Below are 21,160 nucleotides of genomic sequence, written 5' to 3' on the forward strand. Positions count from 1 at the left end.
TCATTGTCAAATATTGGCCATAAGCTGAATGGTGACCCTTTTCAAGATTTTCAGTCACATAATTATGTATCTTTGTAGTGCCACTTTTTTTTTTTTGGCAGTGTAAGATTTTCAAAGGTACAACAGATCTGCAGGTTAACAATGCTGTACTTTTATTCCCATTTTCATTCTTTTGTAGACTATTCCCTCTTTGCCTTAAAAGCAGAATTCACTGCCTTTTTATCTACACAGTCACTACTAGTTTTGTTCTCTGGATCTTGTTCCCTGCCAGGAGGATCAGAGTGATTGCAGAACAAAGCAAACAGTAACAGAATTAGGGTAGACTGAGACTGTAACACCCCCTACCACCACCTTTTTCTTTTTTTTTTTTTAAGAAAAAGATCCTGCACTGGCAGAGTAAAGCACAAAAATCACATTTCCAGAATAACTGACTTTACCCAGTTAAGGGTAAAGTTCAAATCATTCCTACACTGCCCAAGCATCCCTTCAAACAAGCAAAACTATATAAGAAACATAACATTATTAAAGGAAAAAAAATCATAAAACTTCAGTTAATATTATTAGAATTGAAATACATTAAAACCTATACATATTTTTCTTAGATAAATTAGTGACAAACTTAATCTTTTCTTACTGAATTATTTTTGAATTATATTTCTCAAAAAATCAAAAAGGGGGGCAAAAATAACAATACATAAAGCTAAAAGGCTGTATATCTGTATTAGTCGGAGATGATTTTGCTTTAAAGTATTCTTGGCTGCTGTAGGTCAGTGTAAAACTTTGATTTATCAACAAAGGAAAAAGAAAACAATATTATTCTCTGTAGAGTAGAAATCCTCTTGGTATAAACAGTGACTAACAAGTTTGTTAGAGTGAATTAGGCATTTCTTTTGTCTTTGAAACATGACATATCCAATTAAAACTTCTGTACTCACGAAATAAATAGAACATTATCCTAAGGATAATAAAAGTCAGAATAGGTAGAATTTGCCACCTGGGGAATATGTACCTTTACCTTGATAATCATCGATTGGTTCCCAAGTTTCTCTTTCTAGTCCCCTAACACCGTGGTGCTGAATTCATTTACAACATTCTTTCAGCAATATAGAAATAATATGCAAATAAAATTCATCTGTTCTAGTGATTTAAATATCTGCTATAGTTCTTAGTAAAATATTTACACTTAAAAATAAGAAAACAGTTCTATATTCAAAGTCCAAGTAGCTAAATAATTCCGACAAAATAAATGTTAAAGACATTTAAAAGTGAATTTGACTGCTGTTTTTATGCTCCTAAGTGCTTCAAGATTCACAGGTGGACTGGAAGAGCATGTTCACTTGTGGTTTTCTATTGAAAATTCCGTTTCTCACCTTCACAGGTCTTATAAAGAATATACAAGCAGCCTCAGCCAGGCCAAAGAGAGAAACAAAGACCCAACTCTCTGCCCCTTGATTCCCTTCCCTTCCAAGGATCTCAGGATTTGGGAAGTGAACAAAGAGGATTTAGTTAGAAATATACAGGTCTATTTCTGTGCTTTGGTAGATGTATGAGAATATGCTTCACTTTAAGTTCAGTTCAGTACCATTTACTCAGTTGTGTCCAACTTTTTGGGACCCCATGAACTGCAGCACGCCAGGCCTCCCTGTCATCACCAACTCCTGGAGCTTGCTCAAACTCATGTCCATTGAGTTGGTGATGCCACCCAACCATCTCATCCTCTGTTGTCCCCTTCTCCTCCCACCTTCAATCTTTGCCAGCATCAGGGTCTTTTCCAATGAGTCATTTCTTTGCATCAGGTAGCCAAAGTTTTGGAGCTTCAACTTCAGCATCAGTCCTTCCAATGAATATTCAGGACTGATTTCCTTTAGGATGGTCTGGTTGGATCTCCTTGCAATGCAAGGGACTCTCAAGAGTCTTCTCCAACAACACAGGTCAAAAGCATTAATTTTTTGGTGCTCAGGTTTCTTTATGGTCTAACACTCACATCCTTACATGACCACTGGAAAAACAAGAGCTTTGAATAGACAGACCTTTGTTGGCAAATTAATGTTTCTGCTTTTTAATATGCTGTCTAGGTTGGTCATAGCTTTGCTTCCAAGGAGTAAGTGGGTTTTTTTTTTGTTTGTTTCATGGTTGCAGTCACCATCTGCAGTGATTTTGGAGCCCCCCAAAATAAAGTCTGTCACTGTTTCCATTGTTTCCCCATCTATTTGCCATGAAATGATGGGACTGGATGCCATGATCTTAGTTTTCTGAATGTTGAGTTTTAAGCATCAAGAAGCTCTTTAGTTCTTCTTTGCTTTCTACCATAAGGGTGGTGTCATCTGCATATCTGAGGTTATTGATATTTCTCCTGGCAATCCTGGTTCCAGCTTGTGCTTCTTCCAGCCCAGCATTTCTCATGATGTACTCTGCATATAAGTTAAATAAGCAGGGTGACAATATACGGCCTTGACATACTCCTTTTCCTATTTGGAACCAGTCTGCTGTTCCATGTCCAGTTCTAACTGTTGCTTCCTGACCTGCATATAGGTTTCTCAAGAGGCAGGTCAGGTGGTCTGGTATTCCCATCTCTTTCAGAATTTTCCACAGTTTATTGGGATCCACACAGTCAAAGGCTTTGGCATACTCAATAAAGCAGAAATAGATGTTTTTCTGGAACTCTCTTGCTTTTTCGATGATCCAGCGGATGTTGGCAATTTGATCTCTGGTTCCTCTGCCTTTTCTAAAACCAACTTGAACATCTGGAAGTTCACGGTTCATGTATTGCTGAAGCCTGGCTTGGAGAATTTTGAGCATTACTTTACGAGATTGTAAGATGAGTGCAACTGTGTGGTAGTTTGAGCATTCTTTGGCATTGCTTTTCTTTGGGATTGGAATGAAAACTAACCTTTTCCAGTCCTGTGGCCACTCTTGTTTTCCAAATTTGCTGACATATTGAGTGCAGCACTTTCACAGCATCAACTTTCAGGATTTGAAATAGCTCAACTGGAATTCCATCACCTCCCCTAGCTTTGTTCATAGTGATGCTTCCTAAGGCCCACTTGACTTCACATTCCAGGATGTCCGGCTCTAGGTGAGTGATCACACCATCATGATTATCTGGGTCATGAAGATCTTTTCTGTATAGTTCTTCTGTGTATTCTTGGCACCTCTTCTGAATATCTTCTGCTTCTGTTAGGTCCCTACTATTTCTGTCCTTTACTGAGCCCATCTTTCCAAAGTTTGTTGTGATCCACACAGTCAAAGGCTTTAGTGCAGTCAATCCAAAAGAAGTAACTGTTTTTTCTGGAATTCTCTTGCTTTTTCTATGATCCAACAGATGTTGGCAATTTGTTCTCTGGTTCCTCTGCCTTTTCTAAATCCATCTTGAACATCTGGAAGTTCTTGGTTCACATACTGTTGAAGCCTAGCTTGGAGAATTTGAGCATTACATTGTTAGCTTGTGAAAGGAGTGCAATTGTGTGGTAGTTTGAGGAAGGCTTTCTTATCTCTCCTTGCTATTCTTTGGAACTTTGGCATTCAGATGGATGTATTTTTTCTCTTCTCCTTTGCCTTTCACCTCTCTTCTTTTCTCAGCTATTTGTAAGGCCTCCTCAGACAATCATTTTGTCTTTTTGTATTTCTTTTTCTTGATCACCATCTCCTATTCAATGTCACAAACCTCCATCCATAGTTCTTCAGGCTCTCTGTCTATCAGATCTAATCCCTTGAATCTAATTGTCACTTGTACCATATAATTGAAAGGGATTTTGGCCTAGTGGTTTTCACTACTTTCTTCATTTTAAGTCTGAATTTTGCAATAAGGAGTTCATGACCTGACCCCCAGTCAGCTCCCAGTCTTGTTTTTACTGAATGTATAGAACCTCTCCATCTTCAGCTGCAAAGAAAAAAATCAGTCTGATTTTGGTATTGACCATCTGGTGATGTCCATGTATAGAGTGATCTCTTGTGTTGTTGGAAGAGGGTGTTTACCATGACCAGTGTGTTCTCTTGGCAAAACTCTGTTAGCCTTTTCTCTGCTTCATTTTTGTACTCCAAGGTCAAACTTGCCTGTTACTCTAGGTATGTTTTACCTTACTGGAAATTTATTTTTTAAATTGTGATTTTAAATGCTTTGCTGTTATTTTCACTCATACGTTTTTTACTCTTACATTTCTTTTGTCCCCTTAACTCTCCTGGATAATTTTAAAAATTAATGTAAATTCTCAAACATTTTCTCCATCTTTTAGATATTTTAATAAATTATTAAAAATGTTACTATTATGGAGGGTTGCAGAATATAGTAGCCTAAAACATGCCACTTTGGCATACTGATTATTTTGGGCAGTAGTAGGCACTTAAAAAAAATCGGGGGACAGATTTTCCTAGAATACCCCTTTATCTGCTGGAAGACCCTCCAAAAGGAACTCACTCCCGTAAAGTTTCACCAGAGAAGATTAACTCTTATCACAGGAGGAGGAAACAAGAAGCCCACACTCGATCCAGACAAGCTTTGTTACAAACTATGATAGCTCTCAGCTAGTCTCTTGAGGGCCCATTCATTTTTCCTAAAATCATTTACTCTCACTTAAGAGGCCTACATCCCTCCTCTTCCTCTCTTCCTATTAGAAGAGTGTGTAATTCTGAATTCTAAAGCCTCCTATTTGAGTACTCACTTTCCCCTGGGTATCTTCCATGTGTATGTAAGACATATACATTAATAAATTTGTTTTCCTTAATCTGTCTTTTACTATAGGGGTTTCAGCTAAGAACTCAAAAAGGTGGAAGGAAAATTCTTATTCCATCCCTCCAATTATTTTTTTATTCATCTTAAATTTTGTTTCCTACACTAGCTTTACTAAAGGTCTGTTTGTGATTATATCAATTTGGGATACAAAGAAAGGGGAATAGGTATCTTGAGTATTGACAATTTCCTAAAAATCCTGAAACCAAGTAGACCCTGGCTCCTGGGTATGGAAGTCTTTCTGTGTCCCCTATTTTGCGTTTGTAGGGGACAGATCCAGCCTCCATGACCTTCCTTGACTCCCAAAGGGCAGATTCAAACATCTGCTAATCAGGGAAGGGAGGGAACGCAGAGACAAGGCAGGAGCAGCCAAGAAACAAGTGTGCAGCCTGGTCCTGGTTCTGCCTCAAGGGATGCACGTAACAGTATCCTGGGGTGCAGGCCTTGTACTCACCTTAGTATTACCAGCAACCCCACTCTTGAACTATTACAATAAAATGCCTCACCATGTTCTCCCAGGTTGAGACACAGTTTTCAAGGGCAGGACCCCATTGTGCCCCCCTATGCCTGGCAAAGCAATAAGGCTTCTCTCTTCAACTTCACTCAAAACTCAGTCCCTGAAATTTGATTCAGCATCAGTGCAGAGAGGCTGAGTTTTCTGGCATCAATATTACTATATTTTCTTCATTTTTAGGCAAAAATAAGAGTCATAGTGAGCAGTAGAGAAGGAAATGGCAATTCACTCCAGTATTCTTGCCTGGAAAATTCAATGGACAGAGGAGCCTAGTGGGCTATTTCCCATGGGGTCACAAAAAGCTGGACATGACTGAGCAACTGAGCATACACACAGCACATAGTGAGTATATTACTTTAGAGGGTACCTGTCATACAATAAAATAAGAAATATATCTTTGGTCTTTTCTCTTGGCTCCCTACACAGAGCTTCTAAAAATCCTTAGAATCTCATGAGTGATAGAGAGATAGAGGGAAGAGAATTATCTTCTGTTATTCATAACAGACCCCTTTTCACGAGTTTCGCTTAAATCTATTTTCCTTTATATTTCACTTCTACTTAATACAAGCTGGGATTTTTGTTGGAGACACCAACAAAAGTTGCAAGGTACAAAATTAATACACACAAATGTCTTGCATTTCTATACGCTAACAACAAAAGATAAGAAAGAGAAACTAATGAAACAATCCCATTTACCATCACATTAAAAGAATAAAATACCTAGGAATAAACCTACCTAAAGAGATAAAAGAACTGTACTTTGAAAACTATAAGACACTAATAAGATAAATAATAAATGATACAAAGAGATGAAAAGATACACCATATTCTTGGATTGGAAGAATCAATACTGTCAAAATGCCCATACTACTCTAGGCAATCTACAGATTCAGTGCAATCCCTATCAAATTATCAACAGCTTTTTTCACAGAACAGTAATTTTAAAATATTCTAATTCCTATGGAAAATAAAAGACTCCAAACAGCAAAAGCAATCCTGGTGGAATCAGGCTCGTTATCTTCAGACTATACTACAAAGCTAGAGTCATCCAAACAGTATGGTACTGGCACAAAAACTGAAATACTGATAATGGAACAGGATAGGAAGCCTGGAAATAAACCCACGCATCTATGGTCAATTAATCTATGACAAAGAAAGTAAGAATATATAATAGAGAAAAACACTCTCTTCAAAAAGTGATGCTGGGAAACTGGACAGCCACATGTGATAGAATTAAATTAGAACATTCCCTAAATCCATACAGAAAAATAAACTCAAAATGGATTAAAGACCTGAATGTAAAACTGCATACTATAAAACTCTTGGAGGGAGACACAGGCAGAACACACTGTGACATAAACTGCAGCAATTTTTTTTTTTTTGGATTGACCTCCTAGAGTAATGAAAATAAAAAGAGAAATAAACAAATGGCATATAATAAAACTTAAAAGCTTTTTCATAGCAAAAAAAAAATACATAAAGTAAAATGAAAAGACAACCCACAGAATGGGAGAAAACATTTGCTAATGAAGCGACCAACAAGGCATTAATCTCCAAAATATAAAATGGGTCATGCAGTTCAATATCAAGAAAACAAACAACACAATCAAAAAATGGGCAGAAGATCTAAGCAGACAATTCTCTAAATAAAGCATACACGTTTCCAAAAAGAACATGAAAATATGCTCAACATTACTAATTATTCAGTTCAGTTCAGTAGCTCATTGTGTCCAACTCTTTGCGACCCCCTGAATCACAGCACACCAGGTGTCCCTGTTCATCAGCAATTCCTACTAATTATTAAATAACTGCAAATCAAAACTACAATAAATATCACCTCACAATGGTAATAATGGCCATCATCAAAAACTGTACGAACAATAAATGCTGGAGAGGGTGTGGAGAAAATAGGAACCATCCAAAGCTACTGGTATGAATGTAAACTGGTACAACCACTATGGAGAACAACAAACAGGTTCCTTAAAAAGATAAAAATAGAACTGTAAAATCCAGCAATCCCACTCCTGAGCATACATCCAGAGAAACTATAATTCAACAAGATACATGCACCCCAGTGTTCCCTGCAGCACTGTTAACAAGAGTGAGGACATGGAAACCACCTAAATGTCCATCAACAGAGGAGTGGATAAATAAGTGGTACATATATACAATGGGATAGTAGTCAAGTCATTAAAAGGAAAGAAATGCCATTTGCACCAACATGGATGGGTCCAGAGATTAAATGAAGTAAGTCAGACAGAGAAAGACAAATTACTTGTATGTGGAATCTAAAAATTTAAACAAATGAACTTACTCTCTAAACAGAAACAGACTCACAGACTTCAAAAATAAACACTTACTGTTACCAAAGGGAAAGGGGGGGGGGGGATAAATTAGGAGTTTGGGATTAACATATATACACTACTATATATAAAATAGATAATCATTTAGGACCTAGTGAACTCTACTCAGTATTATATAATAACCAATATGGGAAAAGAACCTGAAAAAGAATGGATATATGTGTATGAATAATGAATCACTTAGTTACATACCTTAAACTAACACAACACTGTAAATTCTCTAATATACAGCAGGAGGGATGAAAGGAGCTACTCCACGTTCAAGGTCAGGAGGGGCGGCCATGAGAAGATACCCCTCATCCAAGGTAAGGAGCAGTAGCTGCGCTTTGCTGGAGCAGCCATGAAGAAATATCCCACGTCCAAGGTAAGAGATACCCAAGTAAGATGGTAGGTTCTGAGAGAGGCATCAGAGGGCAGACACACTGAAACCATACTTACACAAAACTAGTCAATCTAACCACAAGGACCACAGCCTTGTCTAACTCAGTGAAACTAAGCCATGCCGTGTGGGGCCACCCAAGACAGGCGGGTCATGATGGAGAGGTCTGACAGAATGTGGTCCACTGGAGAAGGGAATGGCAAACCACTTCAGTATTCTTGCCTTCAGAACCCCATGAACAGTATGAAAAGGCAAAATAATAGGATACTGAAAGGGGAACTCCCCAGGTTGGTAGGTGCCCAATATGCTACAGGAGATCAGTGGAAAAATGACTCCAGAAAGAATGAAGGGAAGAGCCAAAGCAAAAACAATACCCAGTTGTGGATGTGACTGGTGATAGAAGCAAGGTCCAATGCTGTAAAGAGCAACATTGCATACGAACCTGGAATGTTAGGTCCATGAATCAAGGCAGATTGGAAGTGGTCAAACAGGAGATGGCAAGTGTGAACGTCGACATTCTAGGAATCAGCGAACTAAAATGGACAGGAATGGGTGAATTTAACTCAGGTGACCATTGTATCTACTACTGTGGGCAGGAATCGCTTAGAAGAAATGGAGTAGCCATCATGGTCAACAAAAGAGTCTGAAATACAATACTTGGATGTAATCTCAAAAATGACAGAATAATCTGTTTCCAAGGCAAAACATTCAGTATCAAGGTTATCCCAGTCTACGGCCACAACTAGTAATGCTGAAGAAGCTTAAGTTGAATGGTTCTATGCAGACCTATAAGACCTTTTAGAATGAACACCCTAAAATGATGTCCTTTTCTCTACAGGGGACTGGAATGCAAAAGTAAGAAGTCAAGAAACACCTGGGGTAACAGGCAAATTTGGCCTTGGAATACAAAATGAAACAGAGCAAAGGCTAATAGAGTTTTGCCAAGAAAATGCACTGGTCATAGCAAACACCCTCTTCCAACAACACAGGAGAAGGCTCTACACATGGACATCACTAGATGGTCAACACTGAAATCAGACTGATAATATTCTTTGCAGCCAAAGATGGGGAATCTCTATACAGTCAGCAAAAACAAGACCAGTAGCTGACTGTGGCTCAGATCATGAACTCCTTATTGCCAAATTCAGACTTAAATTGAAGAAAGTAGGGGAAACCACTAGGCCATTCAGGTATGACCTAAATCAAATCCCTTATGGTTATAGAGTGGAAGTGAGAAATAGTTTTAAGGGCCTAGATCTGATAGATAGAGTACCTGATGAACTATGGATGGAGGTTTATGACATAGTAAAGGAGACAGGAATCAAGGCTATCCCCATGGAAAAGAAATGCAAAAAAGCAAAATGGCTGTCTCGGGAGGCCTTACAAATAACTGTGAAAAGAAGAGAAGTGAAAAGCAAAGGAGAAAAGGAAAGATATAAGCATCTGAATGCAGAGTTCCAAAGAATAGCAAGGAGAGATAGGAAAGCATTCCTCAGCGATCAATGCAAAGAAATAGAGGAAAACAACAGAATGGGAAAGACTAGAGGTCTCTTCAAGAAAATTAGAGATACCAAGGGAACATTTCATGCAAAGATAGGCTCGATAAAGGACAGAAATGGTATGGACCTAACAGAAGCAGAAGATATTAAGAAGAGGTGCCAAGAATACACAGAAGAATTGTACAAAAAAGATCTTCACGACCAAGATAATCACGATGGTATGATCACTCACCTAGAGCCAGACATCCTGGAATGGGAAGTCAAGTGGGCCTTAGAAAGCATCACTACGAACAAAGCTAGTGGAGGTGATGGAATTCCAGTTGAGCTGTTTCAAATCCTTAAAGATGATGCTGTGAAAGTGCTACACTCAATATGCCAGCATTTTTGGAAAACTCAGTTTTCATTCCAATCCCAAAGAAAGGCAATGCCAAAGAATGCTCAAACTACCGCACAATTGCACCCATCTCACACACTAGTAAAGTAATTCTCAAAACTCTCCAAGCCAGGCTTCAGCAATATGTGAACGGTGAACTTCCAGATGTTCAAGCTGGTTTTAGAAAAGGCAGAAAAACCAGAGATCAAATTGCCAACATTCACTGGATCATGGAAAAAGCAAGAGAATTCCAGAAAAACATATATTTCTGCTTTATTGACTATGCCAAAGCCTTTGACTGGGTGGATCCCAATAAACTGTGGAAAATTCTGAAAGAGATGGGAATATCAGACCACCTCACCTGCCTTTTGAGAAACGTATATGCAGGTCAGGAAACCACAGTTAGAACTGGACATGGGACAACAGACTGGTTCCAAATAGGAAAAGGAGTACATCAAGGCTGTATATTGTCACCCTGCTTATTTAACTTGTATGCAGAGTGCATCATGAGAAACGCTGGGCTGGAAGAAGCACAAGCTGGAATCAAGATTGCCAGGAGAAATATCAATAACCTCAGATATGCAGATGACATCACCTTTATGGCAGAAAGTGAAGAGGAACTGAAAAGTCTCTTGATGAATGTGAAAGAGGAGAGCGAAAAAGTTGGCTTAAAGTTCAACATTGAGAAAACTAATAGAGTTTTGCCAAGAAAATGCACTGGTCATAGCAAACACCCTCTTCCAACAACACAAGAGAAGACTCTACACATGGACATCACCAGATGGTCAACACCGAAATCAGACTGATTATATTCTTTGCAGCCAAAGATGGAGAAGCTCTATACAGTCAACAAAAACATGACCAGGAGCTGACTGTGGCTCAGATCATGAACTTCTTATTACCAAATTCAGACTTATATTGAAGAAAGTAGGGAAAACCGCTAGGCCATTCAGGTATGACCTAAATCAAATCCCTTATCGTTATAGAGTGGAAGTGAGAAATAGATTTAAGGGCCTAGATCTGATAGATAAGAGTGCCTGATGAACTATGGAATGAGGTTCGTGACATTGTACAGGAGACAGGGATCAAGACCATCCCCAAGGAAAAGAAATGCAAATAGCTGTGAAAAGAAGAGAAGTGAAAAGCAAAGGAGAAAAGGAAAGATATAAGCAAATGAATGCAGAGTTCCAAAGAATAGCAAGAACAGATAAGAAAGCCTGCTACAGTGATCAATGCAAAGAAATAGGGGAAAACAACAGAATGGGAAAGACTAGAGATCACTTCAAGAAAATTACAGATACTAAGGGTACATTTCATGCAAAGATGGGCTCGATAAAGGACAGAAATGGTATGGACCTAACAGAAGCAGAAGATATTAAGAAGAGGTGGCAAGAATATACAGAAGAACGGTACAAAAAAGATCTTCACAACCCAGATAATCATGATGATGTGATCACTAATCTAGAGCCAGACATCTTGGAATGTGAAGTCAAGTGGGCCTTAGGAAGCATCACTACGAACAAAGCTAGTGGAGGTGAAGGAATTCCAGTGGAGCTGTTTCAAATCCTCAAAGATGATGCTGTGAAAGTGTTGCACTCAATATGCCAGCAAATTTGGAAAACTCAGCAGTGGCCACAGGACTGGAAAAGGTCAGTTTTCATTCCAATTCCAAAGAAAGGCAATGCCAAAGAATGCTCAAACTACCGCACAATTGTACTCATCTCACATGCTAGTAAAGTAATGCTCAAAATTCTCCAAGCCAGGTTTCAGCAATACGTGAACCATGAACTCCCTAATGTTCAAGCTGGTTTTAGAAAAGGCAGAGGAACCAGAGATCAAATTGCCAACATCCGCTGGATCATCGAAAAAGCAAGAGAGTTCCAGAAAAACATCTATTTCTGCTTTATTGACTATGCCAAAGCCGTGGACTGTGTGGATCACAATAAACTGTGGAAAATTCTGAAAGAGATGGGAATACCAGACCACCTGACCTGCCTCTTGAGAAATCTGTATGCAGGTCAGGAAGCAACAGTTCGAACTGGACATGGAACAACGGACTGGTTCCAAATAGGAAAAGGAGTACGACAAGGCTGTATATTGTCACCCTCCTTATTTAACTTTATGCAGACTACATCATGAGAAACACTGGACTGGAAGAAACATAAGCTGTAATCAAGGTTGCTGGGAGAAATATCAATAACCTCAGATATGCATATGACACCACCCTTACGGCAGAAAGTGAAGAGGAGCTAAAAAGCCTCTTGATGAAAGAAAAAGAGGAGAGTGAAAAAGTTGGCTTAAAGTTCAACATTCAGAAAATGAAGATCATGGCATCCGGTCCCATTACTTCATGGGAAATAGATGGGGAAACATTAGAAACAGTGTCAGACTGTTTTTGGGGGCTCCAAAATCACTGCAGATGGTGACTGCAGCCATGAAATTAAAAGGCGCTTACTCCTTGGAAGAAAAGTTATGACCAACCTAGATAGTGTATTTAAAAGCAGAGACATTACTTTGCCGACTAAGGTCCGTCTAGTCAAGGCTATGTATGGTTTTTCCTGTGGTCATGTATGGATATGAGAGTTGGACTGTGAAGAAGGCTGAGCGCCAAGAAGTGATGCGTTTGAACTGTGGTGTTGGAGAAGACTCTTGAGAATCCCTTGCACTGCAAGGAGATCCAACCAGTCCATTCTGAGGGACATCAGTCCTGGAATTTCTTTGGAAGGAATGGTCTAAAGCTGAAACTCCAGTACTTTGGCCACCTCATGAGAAGAGCTGACTCATTGGAAAAGACTCTGATGCTGGGAGGGATGGGGGCAGGAGGAAAAGGGGACGACCGAGGATGAGATGGCTGGATGGCATCACGGACTCGATGGATGTGAGTCTGAGTGAACTTCGGGAGATGGTGATGGACAGGGAGGCCTGGCATACTGCGATTCATGGGGTTGCAAAGAGTCAGACACGACTGAGCGACTGAACTGAACTGAACTGAAGATCCTGGCACCTGGTCCCGTTACTTTCGGGAAACAGATGGGGAAACAGTGAAAACAGTGTCAGACTTTATTTCTGGGGGCTCCAAAATCACTGCAGATGGTGATTGCAGCCATGAAATTAAAAGACGCTTACTCCTTGGAAGGAAAGTTATGTCCAACCTTGACAGCATATTGAATAGCAGAGACATTACTTTGCCCACAAAGGTCAAGGCTATGGTTTTTCGAGTGGTCAGGTATGGATGTGAGAGTTGGACTGTGAAGCCTAAGAACTGATGCTTTTGAACTGTGGTGTTGGAGAAGACTCTTGAGAGTCCCTTGGACTGCAAGGAGATCCAACCAGTCCATTCTAAGGAGATCAATCCTGGGTGTTCTTTGGAAGGTCTGATGTTAAAGCTTAAACTCCAGTACTTTGGCCACCTCATGCGAAGAGTGGACTCATTGGAAAAGACTCTGATGCTGGGAGGGATTGGGGGCAGGAGGAGAAGGGGACGACAGAGGATGAGATGGCTGGATGGCTTCACTGACTCAATGGACCTGAGTTTGAATTAACTCCAAGAGTTGGTGATGGACTGGGAGGCCTGGCGTGCTGAAATTCACGGGGTTGCAAAGAGTCGGACACGATTTAGCGACTGAACTGAACCGAATATACAGAAAAATTTTTTTTAAAGTTAAGTGTTGTCAACTCAGGAGATGCTGTTGTAGATACATGGTGTCATATATAAGACTCCTGTGTGTTTGCATGCTAAGATGCTTCAGTCATTTCTGACTCTTAGTGACCCGATGGACTATAGCCCACCAGGCTCCACTGTCCATGGGATCCTCCAGGCAAGAATACTGGAGTGGGTTGCCATTTCCTTCTCCAGTGGATCTCCCTGACTCAGGGATTGAACCCATGTCTCTTTTGTTTCCTGCATTGGCAGGCACGTTCTTTTCCACTAGTGATATTTGGGAAGCAACGTAAGCCTCCTCGTAATCACAAAGCAAAACCCTACAATAAACACACAAAAGATAAACAGAAAGGAATATAAATACATTTATACAACTTAAGAAAGTTATCAAAATATAAAAGAAGAGAACAGAACCATAAAAAACATCCAGTAAACAATTAAAAAAGACATCAATATGTACATACATATCAGCAATTATTTTAAGTGGAAATGCCCTAAATTCTCCAAACAAAGACATAGAGTAGCTAGATGAATAAAAATAAGATAAGGCCTATCTATACACTGACTACAAAAGATTCACTATACATGTTAAGACACACATAGACTGAACATGAAGGGATTGAAAAACTTATTTCATGCAAAAGGAAACCAAAGGAAGCTGAAGTAGTGACACTTATATCGGACTAAACAGACTTTAAAACAAGACTGTTGCAGAAAACAAAGATGGATATTATATAATGATGTGTTGTTCAACAAGAGGATTTACCATTTGCAAATATTCATACACCCTACATCAGTTCAGTTCAGTTCAGTCGCTCAGTCACGTCCGACTCTTTGCCACCCCATGAACTGCAGCACGCCAGGCCTCCCTGGCCATCACCATCTCCCAGAGTTCACTCAAACTCACGTCCATCGAGTTGGTGATGCCATCCAGCCAGCTCATCCTCTGTCGTCCCCTTCTCCTCCTGCCCCCAATCCCTCCCAGCATCAGAGTCTTTTCCAATGAGTCAGCTCTTCGCATGAGGTGGCCAAAGTACTGGAGTTTCAGCTTTAGCATCATTCCTTCCAAAGAACACCCAGGACTGATGTCCCTCAGAATGGACTGGTTGGATCTCCTTGCAGTGCAAGGGACTCTCAAGAGTCTTCTCCAACACCACAGTTCAAAAGCATACACCCTACATACGAGCACCTAAATATAGAAAGCAAATATTAAGAGACCTAATGGTAGAAACAGATAGTAATACAGTAGTTGTTCTGCTCAGATTTAATATTTCACGATAGTTCAGTCTTACTAGGTGGTATGTTTCCAGGAATTTATCTATTTATGTTCTCGGATAAGCAATTTGTTGGAATTTATTTATTATAAGTATTTTCCTATGATTCTTTGTATCATGTTTCTGAGTTATCAGTTGTAACACGTCCTGTTTCATTTTTTATTTTGAATCCTCTCTTTTTTTCTTGTATGTATAGCTAAAGCCTTGTCAATTTTATTTATCTTTTCAAAGAACCAGTTCTGAACAGATTTATAACTGGTAAGGGGACTGAATCAGTAATCAAAAACCTCCCATCCAACAAAAACCAGGACCAGATGGCTTCATTAATGAATTCTACAAAATATTTAGAGAATTAATATTAATTCTTCTCAAACTCTTCCAAAATATTTAAGAGAAGGGAGCTCTTCCAAACTCATTTTACACGGCCAATATTATCTTGATACCAAAACCAGAAAAGGACACCACAAAAATGAAAATTATGGGCCAATTTAAAAATGGGCTGAATATCTAAACAGACATTCTTCAAAAGAAGACATACAGGAATAATTTGCTTATGCTTTGCTTTACTGTGTTTTTTACCTAGATACTGTGTTTTTTTAACAAATTGAGTATGTGTGGCAACCTTCTGTCAGCCAAGTCTACAGGTGCCATTTCTAACAGCATTTGGTCATTTTATGTCTCTGTTCCACATTTTGGTAATTTTCCCAATATTTCAAGCCCTTCTCAAGCAAAAGGATTACAACCCACTGAAAACTCAGATTACAGATAGCATTTCTTAGCAATAAAGTGCTTTTTAATTAAGGTAAGTGCATTTTTTTAGATGTAATGCTATTGTACACTTAATAAAATACAATATAGTATAAATACAATTTTTATTTATTTTATTTAATTTATTTTTATCTATTTATTTAATTTTTATTTACACTGGGAAGCCACATAAATCATGTGGCCTGCTTTATAGCAATATTCATTTTATTGTTGTGATCTGGAAAAAATACCTTACAATATCTCCTAGAAATGCCTGTACAGATGGCCAACAGATACATGAAAAGATGTTCAACATCATTAATCAGTAGGGAACACAAATCAAAACCATACTGAAATATCATCTCATATCTTTTAGAATATCTATTACGAAAAAGACAAAGTAACAAATCTTGGTGAGAATGTGGAGAAAAGAGAACCCTTGTGCACTTCTGGTGGGAATGTAAAGAAGTACAGTCACTTTGTATAACAATATGGAGGTTATTCAAAAAAATAAAAATAGAACTACGATATGATCCAGCAATTCTACTTCTGGGTATTAAACCAAAGAAGATACAAACACTAACATGAAAAGATATATACACCCCAATGTTCATTACAGCATTATGATAGCCAAGCTATGGAAATAACCTAGGTGTTCATTGATGGATGACAGAAAGAAACTGTGGCATATATATATATATATATATATATATATATATATATACACACACACATACAATGGATATTATTCAGTCATAAAAAAGAATAGTATCTTGACATTTGTGATAGCATGGATGGGCCTCACAGACATTATGCTAAATAAAGTAAGACAGAGAGAGAAAAACAAATAACATATGATGTCTCTCATATGCTCAATCTAAAGAAACAAAGAAGCTCAAAAATACAGACAACAAACTGATGATTAACAGAGGTGATAAAAGAAATGGGTGAAGGGGGTCAAAAGGTAAAAAGAAAACAAAAGAAAAAAGAAAGGAGCACAGGTTCGAGAACTATGATCCCACATGTCGCAGGGCATGGCTAAAAAAAAAAAAGTAAAGAAAAGAAAAAAGAGTAGTAAAACTAAAGGTCTCATCAGTATTTCACCTAGTGATCTTAGTCACTAGGTGGTCACTGGGCAGTCACTAATGGTCACTGTCTTGACCTATGGCAAAAAAAAAAAAAAAGAACTCAGTCAAAAAGCAAGCTTAAGTGAAAGTCACTGAAGTCATGTCCAACTCTTTGTGACCCCATGGACTATACAGTCCATGGAATTCTCCAGCCCAGAATACGGGAGTGGGCAGCCATTCCCTTCTCCAAAGTTTAAAATATGACATAAATCAATGGTGTAAAACAGAAGGTTTCAAATATTGGCCTTGACAAGTCATGAGCATACTAAATAAGTGAAACTGGAACAACAAAGTAACTGTGACAAAATCCAGATGAGTGATATATAAACATTCAAATATTACATACAAATTATTAAGTATAAATAACTAAGTATAAATTATTAATTATAACTTGTCAACACCTAAAAAGCACAGTGTTAACAATTAAGCTGTAGTAAGGTTAAATAAGAAGGAACTCTATCATATCAACCTTATTTACTTTTTTTAATGAGGTTACTTGAGGATAGACTGAAGTCATATAGTAAATACACTTATCTTGATTTTAACAAAGGAAAATCTTGCAATTGAAATAGATAATCCCCTTTTACTAAATACTCTCAGGCAGGTTTCAGATTTGCAGATCTCCAAGTTTCCTTCTAGCTCTAAGACTGTGACTCCAGGTGAGAATCAGATCACTTCTAGAAAATGTAATGTCATATGAAAATATAAATGAATTATTGATAGTAACTACCTCTACATTATCAATAACTCTATATTACCTACAAAACTTTGAACAAACATAACCAATAAAACTTCATCAATGAATAATAAAAATGAATATTCTCTCCTTATCAAATATTTCTTTAAAATTTTAATAAACTATAAACCTAACTTTTAAGTGTTCTCTCTACTTGATTTTCTCATGAAAGATGAAAATGCTGATAAGATACGAAGGAGTAAAGCAATAGAAATAGGGAGAACAGGGTAAGATTCTTAGAAGCTGAAAATGAAACATTAAAAAACTGAATAATTTTAAACTGACTACATTGAATATTTATTCTGACAAAGTTACCTTCTCTTCTCTCTGCCATAAATGTATTCAATTCTTGTATTCTTGCTTTATCAGCAGACATATGTACTTTAAGTTTATCCAGTTCTTCTTGAAGATTCATTCTATGAAAATTAACATAATAAACAATTACTTTAAATATGTAAGTTAAGAAAAATATGGCAAACATGTATGTAAAGGTGGCAAAAAATTTTTTAAATACATGAATTAGTAGTAAAAAAAGCTAGAGCCTATTAATATTAACAAATCCTAACAATTAAAATTGAATTTTAATGACATCTCTAAAGTAAAATGTTTCAACTGAGTTTTAACTCTGTCTAAATAAACATACTAAATAATTAAAAAACATAAACTACATAATTTAAAAAAATCTGACTTACCAGATCATTTTCCAACACACAGATACATGATATAAAATAATAATAAAACATTAATACATATCACTGAAAACAAAGAGAGTAAATCTAAAGATGCCAAATAAAGGCAAAAAACCCTTACTAGTAAAAGGAAATTGAGCTACCATGACAACAGACCTGGATTAAATAACATCCACGGACAGCTCTGACCTTGAGACCTGAGTGGACATGAAAATTTATCTGCAGGGATCTTCATGGCTGAGACACAAAACTGGATTAACTGCAGCAAGCTGGGACACATTTTCTGAATGAAAACCTGAGTATCTGAGCTTATCTGGCTGAAGTTCCATTAAAAAGCTTTTTGTCCAGTCTAAGGGCAAGAAAGAGTCAACCAAGTGTGATCAGAAACATAAGTATATATTGTTGTTGTTGAGTTACTAAGTCATGTCTGACTCTTTGCGACCTCACAGACTGTAGCACATCAGGCTCCTATGTCCTCCACCATCTCCTAGAGTTTGCTCAAGTTCATCATGTTTACTGAGTCAGTGATGCTATCTAACCACCTCATCCTCTGCTGCCCTCTTTTTCCTTTTGCTGTCAATTGTTCCTAGCGTCAGGGTCTTTTCCAATGAGTCAGCTCTCCACATCAAGTAGCCAAGGTATTAGAGCATCAGCTTCAGCATCAAGTGAAAGTGAAAGTCGCTCAGTTGTGTTCAACTCTTTGCAACCCCATGGACTGGGGCCTGCCAGGCTCCTCTGTCTGGAATTCTCCAGGCAAGAATACTGGAGTGGGTAGCCATTCCCTTCTCCAGACGATGTTCCCAACCCAGGGATCAAACCCATGTTTTCCACATTGCAGGTGGATTCTTTACCATCTGAGACAACAGGGAAGCCCAAGAACACTGGAGTGGGTAGCCTATCCTTTCTCCAGATCTTCCCAACACAGGGATCCAACCAGGAGCTCCTGTATTTCAGGCAGATTATTTACCAGCTGAGCTACCAGGGAAGCCCAAAAGTGAAAGTGTTAGTCACTCTGTCGTGTCCGGTTCTTTGTCACCTCATGGACTATAACCCACCAGGCTCCTCTATCCATGGAATTCTCCAGGCAAGAATACTGGAGTAGGTTGCCATCAATCCTTCCAATGAATATTCATGGTTGATTTCCTTTAGGATGGACTGGTTTGATCTCCTTGAAGTCCAAGGGACTCTCAAGAATCTTCTCCAGTACCACAATTTGAAAGAATCAATTCTTAGCTGCTCAGACTTCTTTATGGGCCAACTCTCACATCTGAACATGACTACTGGAAAAAAAAAACCTTAGCTTTAATTAGACAGACCTTTGTCGACAAAGTGGTATCTCTGCTTTTTAATATACTGTCTAGGTTTGTCATAGCTTTCCTTCCAAGGAGCAAGTGTCTTTTAATTTCATGGCTGCAATCACCATCTGCAGTGATTTTTGGAGTCCAAGAAAATAGTCTGTCACTGCTTCTACTGTTTCCCAATCTCTGCCAGGAAGTGATGGGACCAGATGCCATGATTTTAGTTTTTTGAATGTTAAGTTTTAAGCCAGCTTTTTTGCTCTCCTCTTTCACTCTCATTAAGAGGCTCTTTAGTTCCTCTTTGCTTTCTGCCATTAGAAAGGTATAATCTGCCTATCTGAGGATGTTGATATTTCTCCTGGAAACCTTGACTCCAGCTTGTGATTAATCTACTTCAGCATTTCACATGATGTACTCTGCAGGTAAGTTAAATGTGCAGAGTAACAATATATTGCCTTGTACTCCTTTCCCAGTTTTGAACCGGCCAGTTTTTCCAGGTCTGGTTCTAACTTTTGCTTCTTGATCCACAAACAGATTTCTCAGGAGACAGGTAAGGTGGTCTGGTACTCTTGTCTCTCTAAGAATTTTTCACAGTTTGTTGTGATTCACACTGTCAAAGGCTTTAGTAGTCAATGAAGCAGAAGTAGATGTTTTTCTGTAATTCCTTTGCTTTCTCTATGATTCAACAAATGTTGGTAATTTGATCTCTAGCTCCTCTGGCTCTTCAAAACCCAGCTTGTACATCTGGAAATTCTCAGTTCATGTACTGTTAAAGGCTAGCTTGAAGGGCTTAAGCATGACCTTGCTAGCATGTGAAATGAGTGCAAATGTATGGTACTTTGTACATTCTTTGGCATTGCTCTTCTTTGGGATTGGCATGACAACCGACCTTTTCCAGTCCTGTGGCCACTGTTGAGATTTCCAAATTTGCTGGCATATTGAGTGCAGCACTTTCACAGCATCATCTTCCAGGATTTGAAACAGCTCAGCTGGAATTTTGTCACCTCCACTAGCTCTGTCTGTAGTGATGCTTCCTAAGGCCCACTTGACTTCACATTCCAGGGTGTCTGGCTCTAGGTGAGTGACCACACCATCATGGTTATCTGGGTCATGAAGACCTTTTCTGTATAGTTCCTCTGCTTATTTCTGCCACCTCTTCTTAATCTCTCCTGCTTCTGTTAGGTCCATAACATTTGTGTCCTTTATTGTGCCCATCCTTGCATGAGATGTTCCTTTGATAGTTTCAATTTTCTTGAAGAGATCTCCATTCTTTTACATTCTATTGTTTTCCCCTATTTCTTTGTATTGCTCATTTAAGAAGGCCTTCTTTTTTCTCCTTGCTATTCTCCAGAACTCTTCATTCAGTTGGATATATCTTTCCCTTTCTCCCTTGCCTTTTGCTTCTCTTCTTTCCTCAGCAATCTGCAAAGCATCCTCAGACAACCACTTTGCCTTCTTGCATTTCTTTTTCAATTCATTTTCTATATTGCTGCTGCTGCTGCCAAGTCACTTCAGTCGTGTCCGACTCTGTGCGACCCCATAGACGGCAGCCCATCAGGCTCTCCCATCCCTGGGATTCTCCAGGCAAGAATACTGGAGTGGGTTGCCATTTCCTTCTCCACATTTTCTGTATTACTGACATTAAAACTGAGCCATTATATGTTTGCAGAGATCTGAACAAATGACAGTAATGTAAAAACAGGTTTATGACCTGTGTAGATTGAGAGTTCTGGCAGACACAGTCATCCACTACAGAGAGGTGTCTAAAAATGAC

The 21,160-nt window shown here is 38.6% G+C and overlaps 1 protein-coding gene across 1 annotated transcript in view; it reads right to left on the bottom strand.

The window, feature by feature from the left end:
• Nucleotides 1–21,160, bottom strand: part of CNTLN (centlein) — a 362,865-nt gene that overhangs the window by 108,974 nt on the left and 232,731 nt on the right. Inside the window, exon 13 of the mRNA XM_052645165.1 lies at nucleotides 17,715–17,815. Coding sequence (XP_052501125.1) covers nucleotides 17,715–17,815 — 101 coding nt within the window. The remainder of the gene's footprint in view (nucleotides 1–17,714; nucleotides 17,816–21,160) is intronic.

Source organism: Budorcas taxicolor, chromosome 8 (genome assembly GCF_023091745.1).
Source record: "Budorcas taxicolor isolate Tak-1 chromosome 8, Takin1.1, whole genome shotgun sequence".
Classification (NCBI taxonomy): Eukaryota; Metazoa; Chordata; class Mammalia; order Artiodactyla; family Bovidae; genus Budorcas; species Budorcas taxicolor.